We start from the raw sequence: 18,352 nt of genomic DNA on the forward strand, positions 1-18,352 counted from the left end.
AAACCACGGATCATCAGAGGCTTAAAACCCTTTTTATGTATTATCCACCTCATTTTTTTCATATGATTTCCTTCCCCCCTTTATAGTCTGTGCTACAATTCTTCTACACAATTCAAAATATCCCTGCCACTCATCCCACAATGATTTTTCTTATCACCAGCTTCATCTCCTTTTAATTAAACCTTTCACTGGACGGAGACACGGACCATTATGTTCTCTATATTTCAGAGAATAGATGGGAAAATGACTTAACACCTTATGCTGACCTTTCTCAATCACTGCCCGCTGGCAAAGCTACACAAAGCGATTTCCCCAACATATTTATCTCATCCAAAACACACCTTAGACTTAATCCTAATGGCCTTTTCATTACCCTTTTAATTAAGCTGCACTGTGAGTGTTAAATGTCTCTCGGGAGCTTATGTCATATCTAACCTATACACGGTCATTTGGGGTAGTTAAGCCAACATTAAGCACAAAGTATAGCCATCAATTACTCATGTTGTTCTTTATCATGCTTGTGTTGCACAGTAAATAAGCTGAGACGAGCTCTCATTTACATAGCAGCCGTGCTCGTGTTGCAGGCATAGGGGAAAACGAATAAATGCAGGGTTTCAATATATTCAGTGATCTCACTGCAAATGCTGATTGTTTGAGTTCTTGGATGAGTGAGAAATTGTTGATGGAGTAAACAGGGGTTTATTTATATTTTTAAGAAGCGATGCATGCAGGGTTTTTCAGACGAAGCTGAAATTAGCCAGAATTCAGAAATATGATAATAAATGTTTGACTTAATTGTTTTTTATATGTATATTAGATATGCAAAAATCATGAGGCCACTGAAGTTATTAAAGTCTGTGTAATATCAGCGTTATGAGCCGTTGTGCAGAAGTTGCAGTCGATTTGTTTTGAGCTCAGCACCTGGACAAGGAAGACGTGCATCTATTTTGCGCATTATTCAAATAAATCTATCAGAAGATTACATTACTGATTACTGTTCAAAATGTGTTTTTCCCAACCTCGAGAATTCATCCACACGAGGAGGATAATTGTTATACATTCCCTGTTCTGTATGAATAATGGGATCTAATCAGAATCACTTCATAATCAAGCCCAAGAGGCATTTTCTCATGCGCACCAACAAGACAATTGTGGAAGCATCACTGATGTTTGTGGGATTCCCAGTAGATGGCAGTATTTCCTCACATCCTCCTTGTGGTAATGAACGCAGGGGAGAATAAACCAGAGACAAAGGTCAAATAATATAAAATAGTGGTCACCAGGAGACCGGGGACTTTCTCAAGTGCCTAGTGGAGCTACTTAGTGTGAGATCTGCCGGAGGAAAAGGCAGAGGTCCCATTTCCACCTCAGCAAAATGAAATCAAAAGCCCCTGGGATTTGAGGCTGACCTTCCTAGCTCCCACTGCACTTGAGTGATTACTGAAATATAAGAGACGGGATGGTGCAGAGCTGAATTGTCACATAATCCTTAACCGCAAAGCTACATAATCGCCCGAATATGAATTGTTTTACATGAATTAACAATTATTGTGTACTGTAATTAACATTTGCAGTGAACTGTAATTTGGAGTCTTTGGAGCGGATACAAACACAACACACAAGAGCATTATTATTACAAAGAAAACAAGGAGGCCGAGTTGTTTCTGCGTTAGGAAACAATGCTCTGTACTGTAAAGTGTAATATGAGGCTAAATGCCAAACTTGTTTGTTTAACGTTTCAGTGAAAAGGAATTCCTTTGGTTCGCTTCAGACCTGCATGCATTTTATTGGGTTGTGTGGGATTTGGGCAGGAAACCAGAGCTAATGCCCCCTCTCCCACTTCAAACGGATGCCAGGCACCCTTAAATGTCATGAGGTGGTTAGAGAGTTGACGGAGGTGGGAGGGAGCGGAGATTGAGGAGTGGGAAGCTCGGGCTCGCTGGGTGGAAGAGAGAAATCCAGCCACAGCGGGCTCTTCTCTGAGCTTATCAGCATGTGCTGGATGTAGCTTTATCGAGGCTGCTAAGGCAAACCAGATGCAGCGTAAGCTGCTCTGTGCCACTATGTGTCAGGTACAGCCTGGGTCAACCTGAGGCGCCTCAGCAGAATAGGAAGAGGCCAGTATACATTTCAAACTCACTGCAGATGTTCCCGACTAGTGTACAGTAGAATGTAAGCTCCCGCAGCTCATCTTTTTGACTTTGAAGACTTTAGCAGGTCTCATGTTGTCACTTCAGTTACTCACCCAGATGGATTTCTCCTAATTTTTTTTTTTTTTTGTCAGATTGACAGCCTGCAGTAGTTTATAGCCGGGGTATCAAAGCCTGCGAGTGTGTGTTCTCGGGTGTGTTGGTCACTGGGAATCCCATGTTCTCTTTCCAGCAGTAGTGTTTATAGGATTTTGCCTCATTTTCTCCAGTGTTAATTTATTTCCATGAAGGCAGCCATGACACATTCTCTCCTCTGCCTTCTGTCTCTGTGTGGCTTAACTTTACTGAGCTATGAATTTCTCTCCTCGTCTCTCTACCCCGAATGGAAGAATAGGCTAGACTGACTTCAGTTGCTGCTACATGGTTATTTTGACAGCGAGCGTGATCATGATTTTTAATTCCTCTCCCACTCTTCCTCCCTTTCTCAGTTCTTTCAGTCTCCCACAGCCTTGCTATGAAGCTATAAGTGTCCACACCCTGCTATTGCATTGTTTTGTGGCTTTGGATAACTTCTCATTGTATTGTTATCCTTTTGGTTCATATGTGTCAGTGGGTAGATGAACATGTTGTGGCGCGGTTGACTTCAATTTCCCATGCCTGTGACTAAGCATTTCAAATCTCCAGCTTGCCAGTATCACGCTCCTCCCTCGCTGCGGGTCTGTTTGGCAACGAGAAAATACCATCTCTCTCATCATCTGGATTATATGGAGCTCATTTGGCTTTGATTGCAAAACCATTAAGGCACAAATGTGTCGGTGACTGACCTGTGACCTTTCTCATCAACTGACAAGCCAAACTGGTCTCATCACTCTTCCTCTCAGGCTCTTTGGACCCTTGGGGTCTGGGTCAGGGTTTGGTAGTGTTTTTGCTGTCTTTCTGTCAGACTTGCATGATCCACTGCCACTTTACGAGGGAGAACGAGGCTGAGAAATGAGGCATTTCCGGGCTCAAGGGTTTATTCCTACAGCACAGTGGATTACATTACAAGTTAGAAAGGGGATGGGGGGTGTGACTCATCTTTTTAAGAAATATTTTGCTCCGAACGCTGACCAGACGATCTAAGAGACAAACCTGTGCAGGCAGGATGCTTTTGGATGTGCCTGTAAATTAGATCACTTTTGTAAGACTATTTCCAGCCTTACATGTGTTTTTAAAAAGTTGAAGCATGCACAGTAATCAGTCTTACATTGTGACACCCTCAGTAACTACTCTGGTGGATGTTAAAAGAAATGCTTATCACATATCTAGAGGAGTGAAACTGTCAGACTCTGTGCTTCTTCGTTTTAGTTGAAAACAAAAGAGGATATAAAACAGGGAAATGTAGTCTTTTCTTGTCTTGCTTTTTTTTTTTAATAGCTGTTCCTCCAGGCATACATTGAAATGCATTTCATGCTAATAAATACCAAAAACAAGCTGGTGCACACATGGTGAAAAACAGGCGTATTGCTATTTGATATTCTGAACTAAAAGGCAGCTGTCAACAACTTATGATGAATAGTGTCATCAGTACAGTAAAAACAACAAAAGACGACATGGCATCTCACATTACTGGACATCATATGGCTATCACCCTGCGCTGAGGATGGGTTTCTGTGCTGCCCACGTCTCCCCCTGGGCAGCATGTTTGCTCCAGATCACAGCTGACCATGTGCTGCAGGGACGGAGGGGAGGGGAGGGCAGGCGGAGGCTGACGAAGGACCACGACTTGAATGCTGGGGCCCTGCCGCAGGAGGTCGGTCAGCTCTCCGTGTGTTGAGTTGACCACCGACACACCGTTCACCTCCACCAATCTGATAGCAAAACACACACATGCAAAGATAACGTGTTAGATCTTTATTTCAAGTTATGTATGGAGAAAAAATACATCTTTGCAGGTAAATGTAAGACCTCGGCTTATGTAACACACAAAAAATGCTCTTCAAATCACAGAGCATTAAAACTGAAAAAGCTACACATTTACACAGAGCTCGTTAAAAGCCCTCTATTAGTTTTTCTTTATAGACACCCAGGTTAAACTTAGAGCAGCTCCTTGTATTTTTTCATAAGCTGTGTAAAGAGCATTGGCGCGAATGCTGCGATAAAGGAACACAAACAGCGAGCCTGAAAGACTCTTTTCAGCTACTGTGATTCTGTCACACAGACTTCTTTTTCCCCTGCAGTATTGTTTTAAATGATGGGCAGTGTCTCTAAGCACAGTTCGTACTCGCTGTAATTCTATAATTTCTTAATTGCATGAAGTTCTTTTATCTGTTCCCTCTCACTCTCTTCTGCATCCAAGTATTGCGTTATGTTGCTTGTTTTCTGATGGGTTGCCATCGCTACCACGCGCAGAGACAGAGTGAATGAAAGAATGGGTGAAATGAGTAAGATGCTGAGCTCCGCTCTCACTAACTAGCGTGCATTTATGAATACGTTTTTTGTTTTTGTTTGAGTCACCTGTCATCCACACAGAGCTGTGAGTTGTCCACCTCGACCACCACAAGTCCGCTGCCTTCCCCATAGCGACAGGAGAAGCCGTAACGGCCATCAGGGTTCTGGTTCTCCTGTACGACCAGCAGCATGGCCGGACGCTGCGGTGACACCAGCTGGCTCAAGCTACCAATGGGTGAAGTCTTCTTTCGAGCCTTTTCCTGAAAGCAGAAAAAGAGCGTATTCCTTAAAGCAAGCAATCAGAGACAGCTTAGAGACAGATGGTTGAGATTTGAAGGTATTTGCAGTGGAGTGATACAAATTTATTGCAAAATCTGCAGCGTCCCATGTCTCACTTACAGTAAATAGATACACAAACCCTGAGTAGTGAAGTCTCAGCCACAGCTGATTTTCAGGAAAGTTCGGAGAAGATTAATACCACTCAGTAATACTCATTTACAGACGGCCTCCGGCTTCATCATAGATTTTTACAAAATAATGAGAGACCATTCTCAGTATAGGGTTCAGGTTTCCTCTTCTTCCTCTGTGTAGGTTGCCAGCTATACAAGGACTGACTTCCAAACCAGCTTCTGTGCCAGTGAAACATGAAGCTAACTCAGTTACCATTTTCTTAAGATAAACTTTTAACTTCATTATTTTTGTTTCTTAGAAAACAAACTAAAAAGATTACAGATATCATGCGTGGAAATCTACGGGAGATAAAGGCCCAGGCTGCGTCAAAGCCAGGAGACCACCAAGATGTAATGATTAGCTTGGGAAGCGATCGCACCACAAGTAGCTTGCAGGGATCCGAAATAACTTGTGAGTCCGACCGCTGAATTCCAATGTTCACTTATCCAGCCTCTTGGCATACTCCCCTCCCCCCCTGCATGGCGTGTGAATGCCTCGGAGCAATGGATGCCGCTTTTTCGGGGTCAGGGGTCAAAGCTAAGGCTTCTCTTTTCTTCAGACAAGTGGGCCAGACAGGATATATCCACGGAAACGCAGCCGAAGCCCCTCGAGGAACAGACTCTAATGCCCAGCGTTTTCCCTCTCGGCTTGCTCCGTTTTGGACGCACGCCAAGAACCCGAGGAATTTTCTCTTCATATTCTTCTTGTTTACCTACAAAAGCTGATCAAATCCCAGCCTACCTGAGCCAGACATGGAGCACATCTCCTCCCCCACCAGACACATGAGCAGACCAAAAGCAGGCAATTAAAACACAAACAGAAAGATCACAAAGGTCATTCAGGTGGGAATCACTCACACGTCTGCTCGGCGACAAGAAATATTGCCGTATATTGCACAAATGCGACCGTTTAAAACATCATCTGTGAAAGAGTTTTGTTTCAGAGTGAGAAAAGATTCTCTGACAGGCTAAATAACATAGACGCTAAGTGGTAGGGATTATATTTCATTTGAAATGATGGGTGTTAGTAGATCTACATTCAGTCCTGTCACTGTGAATGCAGATGCCCTGGCTGTGCACAGAGCAGAGGTCTTATGGGAAAGAAAATGAGGGATAGAGAATTGGGAGACACTGTGACCACACTGATAAACCGCAGCTTGTACGATGACTTTGTCTACATAAAAAGCGGAAACACACTCTCCGTTTTCTAAACTCGTGCATGTCACTGCAAAAAAATAGAAATAAAAGGTGGGAGATTCTTCTCAAAACGTGACCCACGCTCAAAGCGCGACTCAAGCCTGGGTGAAACATAATTCTCCCAACTTCCCCACTTTAATAATCTCTCTGAAGTTTTTGAGTCGTCCAAGCTAAACTGCTTATTTAAAGTCATTTCCTCCATTTGTTGTCGTTCCCCTCCTCCCTTCGCTCCGCGCCTCTGTTTCTCTTTCGCCTTCCCCTTCGGCTGCTTTATTGATGCTCTCCAGTTGCAATAGATCCGGGAGATTAGACTGCCGATGATGAAATATTTCCTTATTGTCTGTAATGTGGGGCAGTCTACAAGACCAAACACAAGGCGGTCTGTTCCTTATTTGAACAGCAGCTCTATCAGTTCCCAGGCTGCTCCTCAGCTCTGACCTGTGTGTTAACTCTGATTAGGTCATATGATAAACATTAGCACTGCTGCTTTTCCCACAAACTCACCACCTAAAAAAGCGTTGCCTTGGGGTGGCAACGTGACACGGGGCACCTTTCAAAGCCGAAGCCGCGCGTGTCCTTTCATGGCACCTCGTTAGGGCTTCTCCAGCAGGATAAAAGGGCCACATTAAAAAAAAAAAGTGGGCACCTCGGGGGATAGATGGAGATACTTTTACACACACTGGCCCGTTTCGCCACTGCTCTCTCCAAGTGGCTTTTGTCACACGCATTCCATTGTTGGTATGGTCACAGGCTCTCGAATGTCAGCGCTAAACATCATTTCTCAGGGGAAAAAAAAGTGCATGTTCGTACAATGGATTTCACTCTGCATTGTGTACTCATTCTCACAGCGGGGATAAGTGCGCAGCTTAATGAAACAGAGCAGACACTGTATGTCACTCAGAGGACCAAAGTTAAGAGTCTCAGATATTGGCCTTCCACTTCAAGAGGCCAAGACCACCCCTCCCAGTGTTGTCTAATTCAGTCACCAGTCGGATCAAATGTGTGAACGTCACTGTCACTTGTTCTGCAGGTAAATTTATCCTCTAAGTCTGGCTTCGATTTTTAGGGCAAAGGTCAGGAACACGAGTTGCTCTGATATGGTTAGGGACAGCATGCGCAATGGCATGAAATTCCGAAAGCTCCAAATTTGACCTTTTTTTTCTCCAGTAGCATTTTATTATCCCATACCACGCATGCCTTTCTCAATATTTAGAGTTGTTTTGGTGCAAACATCAGCTTCTCATTGTTTATTTTTAGCAGTCAAAACATTCTCTGACTCAGACCATAGAGCTTTCCCACATATTGGTGTAACTGCAGTTCACATGCTGTTGATTAAAGTCCTGCAGGCCTTCGCTGTGCCAGTTAAACTCTACAGCAGCACTAAAAATAAATCGATGAAAGGTTCGTTTTATCAGCAGTACCTTAACGTGGCTTTCTTGCAAAGCGCTGTGGAGCTGAGCCGCCTGTCGATTGAGATGCACGATGCAGATTTCCTCCTTAAACACGTGGCAATTCAGTTTCATCTTTTCCAAGAGATGAACCTCCAACTGCCTGAAAAGCAAAGGAACCACATTTCGTGGAAGTTCAAGCTCACATACACAGAAACAAATGTGGTTCAGGTAAATGTCATTTACTACAGTCTCAACAGATCACTAGAAAAATTTGCATTTCCTGCGAAAATGCAGTGTGGATGCTTTAAAGCTGAAGCTGTATGCAAAAAGTAGCTGAAAAAGCTGAAAAGTTGCAGAAATTGTAAAAACTTTGCAGAAGCAAAAGAACTTTGCTAAAATGGAATAACTTAGCAGAACTGCAATATCTTAGAGGAAACATAATACTTGGCAGAAATACAATAGCATAGCAGAACTTAGCAGAAATATTGTAACTTACCAGAAACATAACTTCTCAAAAATACAAGAATTTAGGAGAAATAGTATAAGATAACAGAAAGAATATATTTAGACAAAAATACTTAAGCATTACAGAAACACTATGATTTAGAAAAATAGTACAACATAGCAGAAATACTGTGATTTACCAGAGACACTGTGATGAACTATGAATATTGTAATTTTAAATTAAGACTATGTTTTAGCACAAATATTATAATTTGGCAGAAATACTATAATTTAGCAGAAATACTATATTAAGCACAAATCCTATAAAAAGCAGAAATGGTATGATTAAGCACAAATACTACATTTAGTAGAAATACTTTGTTTTAGCACAAATCCCATAAAAAGCAGAAATACTGTACTATGATTTAGTAGAAAAACTATAATTAATCAGAAATACTAAATTTAGCAGTATTAAATTTAGTATTTAATAACCCTAAATTATAGTATTTCTGCTTTTTATACTATTTGTGCCTAATATAGTATTTCTGCTTTTTATAAGATTTGTGCCTAATATAGTATTTCTGCTTTTTATAGGATTTGTGCTTAATATAGTATTTCTGCTAAATTATAGTATTTCTGCTTTTTATAGTATTTGTGCTAAAACATAGTATTTCTACTAAATGTAGTATTTATGCTTAATCATAGTATTTCTATATATTTCTGCCAGGTCCCCAGGCAGCCAATCCTCTGTGAGGACTGAGAAATTCAAATTTTCAAATCAGGGCCTGCACGGCTTCCCAGCCAATCATATATGTGTCCTGAGGCATTCAAATTTGCATATTGGGGCCTTCATGGCTTCTAAGCCAGCCAATCATATCTGAGGGCTGAGGAATTCAAATCCACAAATCAGGGCCTGCACGGCTTCCCAGCCAGCCAATCATATATGTGGTCTCAGGCATTCATATTTGCATATTAGGGAATTCGTGGCTTCTAAGTCAACAAGTCATCCATGTCATATAGCTCTAAAAATTCACATTTTAATGATAAATTGTTAACACTGGAAGATTCCCCCATCTCTTCTGAACAAAACAGTGTAAGAATGACCGCTCTAGCCCCTATGGTTAGGAAATTATGGTCATTTGTTTGAGGGGAATCCTCACTATGTGAAATAAACTGAAAGAAGCAGGTCTATGTCTCTGTGCTGCGTGTGTAAAAAGATGCACCTGTTTTGGCGGGAAAACGTAAACAGCCTCTCTGATTGGTGGATTCAAATTCAGCAGCTCCCAGGCTGACCTAGAAACTTAGTCCTCTCTCCCTGTGTGTGTGTGTGTGTGTGTGTGTGTGTGTGTGTGTGTGTGTGTGTGTGTGTGTGTGTGTGTGTTTAGTGGGAGAGAGAGGACCCTGCCCTTATTTGACAGCATGTCATTGTAGGATTTAAATTGAACATAGTTAGACTGGTTGACTGGATTAGAGCCTGTGTTTGTGTGTCCCTCTGTGCATTTGTGTTTCAATAAGTTATTACTATTCTGCTAAATTATAGTATTTCTGGTACTTTTCGGTACTTGTGTTAAATACAGTATTTCTGCTAAATCATACTATTTCTGCTTTTCATAGGATTTATGCCTAATATAGTATTTCTGCTAAATTATAGTATTTCTGCTTTTTATAGGATTTGTGCCTAACATAGTATTTCTGCTAAATTATAGTATTTCTGCTTTTTATAGGATTTGTGCCTAACATAGTATTTCTGCTAAATTATAGTATTTCTGCTTTTTATACTATTTGTTCTAAATTATAGTATTTCTGCTTTTTATAGGATTTGTGCTTAATATAGTATTTCTGCTAAATTATAGTATTTCTGCTTTTTATAATATTTGTGCTAAAACATAGTATTTCTACTAAATGTAGTATTTATGCTTAATAATAGTATTTCTATATATTTCTGCCAGGTCCCCAGGCAGCCAATCCTCTGTGAGGACTGAGACATTCAAATTTTCAAATCAGGGCCTGCACAGTTTCCCAGCCAATCAAATAAGTGTCCTGAGGCATTCAAATTTGCATATCGGGGCCTTCGTGGCTTCTAAGCCAGCCAATCATATCTGAGGGCTGAGGAATTCAAATCCACAAATCAGGGACTGCACGGCTTCCCAGCCAGCCAATCACATATGTGGTCTCAGGCATTCAAATTTGCATATTGGGGAATTCGTGGCTTCTAAGTCAACAAGTCATCCATGTCATATATCTCTAAAAATTCATATTTTAATATTAAATTGTCAACACTTGAAGATCCCCCCATCTCTTCTGAACAAAACGGTGTAAGAATGACCGTTCTAGCCCCTACGGTTAGGAAATTACGGTCATTTGTTTGAGGGGAGTCGTCACTATGAGAAATAGACTGCAAAAATCCTGTGTCTCTCTGTGCTGCTGCGTGTGTAAACAGATGCACCTGTTTTGGTGGGGAAAAGTGCACAGCCTCTCTGATTGGTGGATTCAAATTCACCAGCTCCCAGGCTGACCTAGAAACTTACTTCTCTCTCCCTGTGTGTGTGTGTGTGTGTGTGTGTGTGTGTGTGTGTGTGTGTGTGTGTGACAGAGAGAGAGAGAGAGAGAGAGAGAGAGAGAGAAAGGCTTTTAATGGGATGATCTCATTCTAAGATTTAAATTCAATATATTTAGACTGGTTGACTGAATTGGATCTTGTGTGTGGGTCTCTCTGTGCATGTGTGTTTCCTCATGTGTACATATTTGTGATTGTGTGGCTGTAATAAATTTTTTTGCAGATTTTTGTCATTTAACAAGTATATTTGAGGGACCCTCAGCATGTTCAGCATTTTTTCAGCTGTCCATTTTGCTTTTCCAATTTTTCTGTTTAACTTATTACTATTGTGCTAAATCATACTATTTCTGCTATTTTATAAGATTTGTGCTTAATATACTATTTCTGCTTTTATAGGATTTGTGCTTAATATAGTATTTCTGCTAAATGTAGTATTTATGCTTATCATACTATTTCTGCTTTTCATAGTATTTGTGCTTAATATAGTATTTCTGCTAAATTTAGTATTTCTGATTAATTATAGTTTTTCTACTAAATCATAGTACAGTATTTCTGCTTTTTATGGGATTTGTGCTAAAACAAAGTATTTCTACTAAATGTAGTATTTGTGCTTAATCATACCATTTCTGCTTTTTATAGGATTTGTGCTTAATATAGTATTTCTGCTAAATTATAGTATTTCTGCCAAATTATAATATTTGTGCTAAAACAGAAATACTGCTAAATAAAAAGCAGAAATACTATAATTTAGCAGAAATACTATAATTTAGCACAAATCCTATAAAAAGAATAAATACTATAATTTAGCAGAAATACTATATTAGGCACAAATCTTATGAAAAGCAGAAATAGTATGATTTAGCAGAATAGTAATAACTTACAAAATTACAAATATGGAGGCATATTGGAACACAAATGCACAGAGGGACACACAAACACAGGTTCTAATCCAGTCAACCAGTCTAACTATATTCAATTTAAATCCTACAATGACATGCTGCCAAATAAGGGCAGGGTCCTCTCTCTCCCACTAAACAAACACACACACACACACACACACACACACACACACACACACACAGGGAGAGAGCTGCCGAATTTAAATCCACCAATCAGAGTGGCTGTTTACGTTTTCCCGCCAAAACAGGTGCATCTTTTTACACACGCAGGACACTGAGGCACAGGATTATTGCAGCCTATTTCTCATAGTGAGGACTCCCCTCAAACAAATGACCATAATTTCCTAACCGTAGGGGCTAGAGCGGTCATTCTTACACCGTTTTGTTCAGAAGAGATGGGGGAATCTTCCAGTGTTAACAATTTATCATTAAAATATGAATTATTAAAGATATTAGACTTCTAATGCACCATAACTGAGCAGAGCGAAGCAAAAACTGCCTTGACTTGCCCTCAAACAACGCTTTCTAACTCTAAATCTATTTGGAGTATCGATATCATTCTTTCACCGTAAGAGACAGCAGGCTTTGGTGAACAGTCATAGAAATTTTCAGGTCTCTGTGGAAATCCAACAAAAAGTTATGACGAGAGAAAAAAGTGGTTCATTTCCACAGTTTGAAATCTGAAGAAATCTGAGCGAAGGACAAATTTCCTACCCTCAAACAAGTCCAACTCATTTCAGAACGGTAATAGGTGAGAAAGAAATTCTTGAATTGTGAGCGTCAGGAGTGTCTGAAGATATACGGGGACAAGCCTCATGTCTTAACTTTGCTTCGTTAAGGAGATATGACGATTCGAATATGCCTCTCATTACAGAAATGCAGCGATGATTTTGAACAAGCTCTCCATTCACTTTATATGGAGAGTTTTCTGACATTGTGTTAGTCTGAGGAGATTTGCAAAAATTCTATAAATCCCACAACAATGATAGTGACATTTTCTGAAAGCCAGCAAAAATACCTACGTTTTGATATATAATTTGTGGAAGTTGAGTGAAAATTGAGCAAGTAGCAAACAGTTGTTCGGACATGAAGAGAAGACTGCAAAAGCTTCAGTGTCACACTGGAAGCCAAGAGCATAGCAACCATAACAACGCATGTATTTTGTGAAAAATCACAATTTTGCAACTCAAAACTTTAAGAGGCATAAAAGTAAAACGGTAAAATATTTGAAAAAGCTGAAACATACATGAATAGCCCAATAATTTGTGAACATTTTAAAGTTTGAATGGTTGTTCTAGGTGAAAATTTGAGGAAGTAGTTAAGTTTCAAAAACAAGCAAAATTTAGCAGAATTGCTGAAGTTTCCCATTAATTTCAATGGGACAAATTAAAGGAAAAAAGTGGAATATTTTAAAAACTATAATAGTTAAAAATACCAAAAGATATAGCCGGAAAGAGCAAAAATAGCTGAATAGTTTAAAATTTGAACGGTGAAAATCGGCTGAAAATTGTGGAAGTAGTTCTACGGCGAAAAGTGTACGGAAGCAACTAGAATAAAGTATAAAGAACTAGAAAAATTTGCATTTCCTGCGAAAATGCAGTGTGGATGCTTTAAAGCTGAAGCTGTATGCAAAAAGTAGCTGAAAAAGCTGAAAAGTTGCAGAAATTGTAAAAACTTTGCAGAAGCAAAAGAAGTTTGCTAAAATGGAATAACTTAGCAGAACTGCAATATCTTAGAGGAAACATAATACTTGGCAGAAATACAATAGCATAGCAGAATTTAGCAGAAATATTGTAACTTACCAGAAACATGATAACTTCTCAAAAATACAAGAATTTAGGAGAAATAGTATAAGATAACAGAAAGAATATATTTAGCCAAAACTACTTAAACATTACAGAAACACTATGATTTAGAAAAATAGTACAACAGAGCAGAAATATTGTGATTTACCAGAGACACTGTGATGAACTATGAATATTGTAATTTTAAATTAAGACTATGTTTTAGCACAAATATTATAATTTGGCAGAAATACTATAATTTAGCAGAAATACTATATTAAGCACAAATCCTATAAAAAGCAGAAATGGTATGATTAAGCATAAATACTACATTTAGTAGAAATACTTTGTTTTAGCACAAATCCCATAAAAAGCAGAAATACTGTACTATGATTTAGTAGAAAAACTATAATTAATCAGAAATACTAAATTTAGCAGAAATACTATATTAAGCACAAATCCTATGAAAAGCAGAAATAGTATGATTAAGCATAAATACTACATTTAGCAGAAATACTATATTAAGCACAAATCTTATAAAAAGCAGAAATACTATATTAAGCACAAATCCTATAAAAGCAGAAATAGCATATTAAGCACAAATCTTATAAAATAGCAGAAACAGTATGATTTAGCACAATAGTAATAACTTAAACAGAAAAACTGGAAAAGCAAAATGGACAGCTGAAAAAATGCTGAACATGCTGAGGGTCCCTCAAATATACTTGTTAAATGACAAAAATCTGCAAAAAAATTTATTACAGCCACACAATCACAAATATGTACACATGAGGAAACACACATGCACAGAGAGACCCACACACAAGATCCAATTCAGTCAACCAGTCTAAATATATTGAATTTAAATCTTAGAATGACATCATCCCATTAAAAGCCTTTCTCTCTCTCTCTCTCTCTCTCTCTCTCTGTCACACACACACACACACACACACACACACACACACACACACACACACACACACACACAGGGAGAGAGAAGTAAGTTTCTAGGTCAGCCTGGGAGCTGGTGAATTTGAATCCACCAATCAGAGAGGCTGTGCACTTTTCCCCACCAAAACAGGTGCATCTGTTTACACACGCAGCAGCACAGAGAGACACAGGATTTTTGCAGTCTATTTCTCATAGTGACGACTCCCCTCAAACAAATGACCGTAATTTCCTAACCGTAGGGGCTAGAACGGTCATTCTTACACCGTTTTGTTCAGAAGAGATGGGGGAATCTTCAAGTGTTGACAATTTAATATTAAAATATGAATTTTTAGAGATATATGACATGGATGACTTGTTGACTTAGAAGCCACGAATTCCCCAATATGCAAATTTGAATGCCTGAGACCACATATGTGATTGGCTGCCTGGGAAGCCGTGCAGGCCCTGATTTGTGGATTTGAATTCCTCAGCCCTCAGATATGATTGGCTGGCTTAGAAGCCACGAAGGCCCCAATATGCAAATTTGAATGCCTCAGGACACTTATTTGATTGGCTGGGAAACTGTGCAGGCCCTGATTTGAAAATTTGAATGTCTCAGTCCTCACAGAGGATTGGCTGCCTGGGGACCTGGCAGAAATATATAGAAATACTATTATTAAGCATAAATACTACATTTAGTAGAAATACTATGTTTTAGCACAAATATTATAAAAAGAAGAAAAACTATAATTTAGCAGAAATACTATATTAAGCACAAATCCTATAAAAAGCAGAAATACTATAATTTAGAACAAATAGTATAAAAAGCAGAAATACTATAATTTAGCAGAAATACTATGTTAGGCACAAATCCTATAAAAAGCAGAAATACTATAATTTAGCAGAAATACTATGTTGGGCACAAATCCTATAAAAAGCAGAAATACTATAATTTAGCAGAAATACTATATTAGGCATAAATCCTATGAAAAGCAGAAATAGTATGATTTAGCAGAAATACTGTATTTAGCACAAGTACCGAAAAGTACCAGAAATACTATGATTTAGCAGAATAGTAATAACTTATTGAAACACAAATGCACAGAGGGACACACAAACACAGGCTCTAATCCAGTCAACCAGTCTAACTATGTTCAATTTAAATCCTACAATGACATGCTGTCAAATAAGGGCAGGGTCCTCTCTCTCCCACTAAACACACACACACACACACACACACACACACACACACACACACACACACACACACACACACAGGGAGAGAGGACTAAGTTTCTAGGTCAGCCTGGGAGCTGCTGAATTTGAATCCACCAATCAGAGAGGCTGTTTACGTTTTCCCGCCAAAACAGGTGCATCTTTTTACACACGCAGCACAGAGACATAGACCTGCTTCTTTCAGTTTATTTCACATAGTGAGGATTCCCCTCAAACAAATGACCATAATTTCCTAACCATAGCGGCTAGAGCGGTCATTCTTACAACGTTTTGTTCAGAAGAGATGGGGGAATCTTCAAGTGTTGACAATTTATCATTAAAATATGAATTTTTAGAGATATATGACATGGATGACTTGTTGACTTAGAAGCCACGAATTCCCCAATATGCAAATTTGAATACCTGGAGCCCACATACATGATTGGCTGGCTGGGAAGCTGTGCAGGCCCTGATTTGTGGATTTGAATTCCTCAGCCCTCAGATATGATTGGCTGGCTTAGAAGCCATGAAGGCCCCAATATGCAAATTTGAATGCCTCAGGACACATATATGATTGGCTGGGAAGCCGTGCAGGCCCTGATTTGAAAATTTGAATTTCTCAGTCCTCACAGAGGATTGGCTGCCTGGGGACCTGGCAGATATATATATAGAAATACTATGATTAAGCATAAATACTACATTTAGTAGAAATACTATGTTTTAGCACAAATACTATAAAAAGCAGAAATACTATAATTTAGCAAAAATACTATATTAAGCACAAATCCTATAAAAAGCAGAAATAGGATGATTAAGCATAAACACTACATTTAGTAGAAATACTATGTTTGAGCAAAAATCCTATAAAAAGCAGAAATACTATATTAGGCACAAATCCCATAAAAAGCAGAAATAGTATGATTAAGCATAAATACTACATTTAGTAGAAATACTATGTTTTAGCACAAATAGTATAAAAAGCAGAAATATTGTAATTTAGCAGAAATACTATATTAGGCACAAATATTATAAAATAGCAGAAATAGTATTATTTAGCACAATAGTAATAAGTTAAACAGAAAAATTGGAAAAGCAAAATGGACAGCTGAAAAAATGCTGAACATGCTGAGGGTCCCTCAAATATATTTGTTAAATGAAAAAATCAGCAAAAAAATGCACAGGGAGAGAGAAGTAAGTTTCTAGGTCAGCCTGGGAGCTGCTGAATTTGAATCCACCAATCAGAGAGCCTGTGTACTTTTTCCCGCCAAAACATGTGCCTCTTTTTACACACGCAGCACAGAGAGGCACAGGATTATTGCAGCCTATTTCTCATAGTGAGGACTCCCCTCAAACAAATGACCATAATTTCCAAACCGTAGGGGCTAGAGCGGTCATTCTTACACCGTTTTGTTCAGAAGAGATGGGGGAATCTTCCAGTGTTTACAATTTATCATTAAAATATGAATTATTAAAGATATTTGACTTGTAATGCACCATAACTGAGTAGAGCGAAGCAAAAACTGCCTTGACTTGCCCTCAAACAACGCTTTCTAACTCGAAATCTATTTGGAGTATCGATATCATTCTTTCACCGTAAGAGACAGCAGGCTTTGGTGAACAATCATGGAAATTTTCAGGTCTCTGTGGAAATCCAACAAAAAGTTATGACGAGAGAAAAAAGTGGTTCATTTCCACAGTTTGAAATCTGAAGAAATCTGAGCGAAGGACGAATTTCCTACCCTCAAACAAGTCCAACTCATTTCAGAACGGTAATAGGTGAGAAAGAAATTCTTGAATTGTGAGCGTCAGGGGTGTCTGAAGATATTCGGGGACAAGCCTCATGTCTTAACTTTGCTTCGTTAAGGAGATATGACGATTCGAATATGCCTCTCATTACAGAAATGCAGCGGTGATTTTGAACAAACTCTCCATTGACTTTATATGGAGAGTTTTCTGACCTTGTGTTAGTCTGAGGAGATTTGCGAAAGTTCTATGAATACCACAACAATGATAGTGACATTTTCTGAAAGCCAGAAAAAATACCTACGTTTTGATGTATAATTTGTGGAAGTTGAGTGAAAATTGAGCAAGTAGCAAACAGTTGTTCGGCCATGAAGAGAAGACTGCAAAACCTTCAGTGGCACACTGGAAGCCAAGAGCATAGCAACCATAACAACGCATGTATTTTGTGAAAAATCACAATTTTGCAACTCAAAACTTTAAGAGGCATAAAAGTAAAACAGTAAAAGATTTGAAAAAGCTGAATCATACCTGAATAGCCCAATAATTTGTGAACATTTTAAAATTTGAATGGTTGTTCTAGGTGAAAGTATGAGGAAGTAGTTAAGTTTCAAAAACAAGCAAATTTTAGCAGAATTGCTGAAGTTTCCCATTCATTTCAATGGGACAAATTAAAGGAAAAAAGTGGAATATTTTAAAAAGTATAATAGTTAAAAATAGCAAAAGTCATAGCCGGAAAGAGCAAAAATAGCTGAATAGTTTAAAATTTGAACGGTGAAAATCGGCTGAAAATTGTGGAAGTAGTTTAACGGCGAAAAGTGTACGGAAGTCCTAAGAATAATAATAATAACTAGAAAAATTTGCATTTCCTGCGAAAATGCAGTGTGGATGCTTTAAAGCTGAAGCTGTATGCAAAAAGTAGCTGAAAAAGCTGAAAAGTTGCAGAAATTGTAAAAACTTTGCAGAAGCAAAAGAAGTTTGCTAAAATGGAATAACTTAGCAGAACTGCAATATCTTAGAGGAAACATAATACTTGGCAGAGATACAATAGCATAGCAGAATTTAGCAGAAATATTGTAACTTACCAGAAACATGATAACTTCTCAAAAATACAAGAATTTAGGAGAAATAGTATAAGATAACAGAAAGAATATATTTAGCCAAAA

The 18,352-nt window shown here is 38.7% G+C and overlaps 1 protein-coding gene across 1 annotated transcript in view; it reads right to left on the reverse strand.

The window, feature by feature from the left end:
• Nucleotides 1-3,347: 3,347 nt before the first annotated feature.
• Nucleotides 3,348-18,352, reverse strand: part of LOC146695724 (uncharacterized) — a 41,289-nt gene continuing 26,284 nt past the window's right edge. Inside the window, exons 13-15 of the mRNA XM_085476742.1 lie at nt 7,648-7,777; nt 4,647-4,840; nt 3,348-4,000 (exon numbers count right to left, since the gene is read on the reverse strand). Of these exons, the coding sequence (XP_085332868.1) occupies nt 3,766-4,000; nt 4,647-4,840; nt 7,648-7,777 (559 nt within the window). The 3' untranslated portion in view covers nt 3,348-3,765. The remainder of the gene's footprint in view (nt 4,001-4,646; nt 4,841-7,647; nt 7,778-18,352) is intronic.

This window comes from Copadichromis virginalis, linkage group LG13, assembly GCF_057382275.1.
Source record: "Copadichromis virginalis isolate Kocher_CV1m ecotype Utaka linkage group LG13, C_Virginalis_male_GT1.1, whole genome shotgun sequence".
NCBI lineage: Eukaryota > Metazoa > Chordata > Actinopteri > Cichliformes > Cichlidae > Copadichromis > Copadichromis virginalis.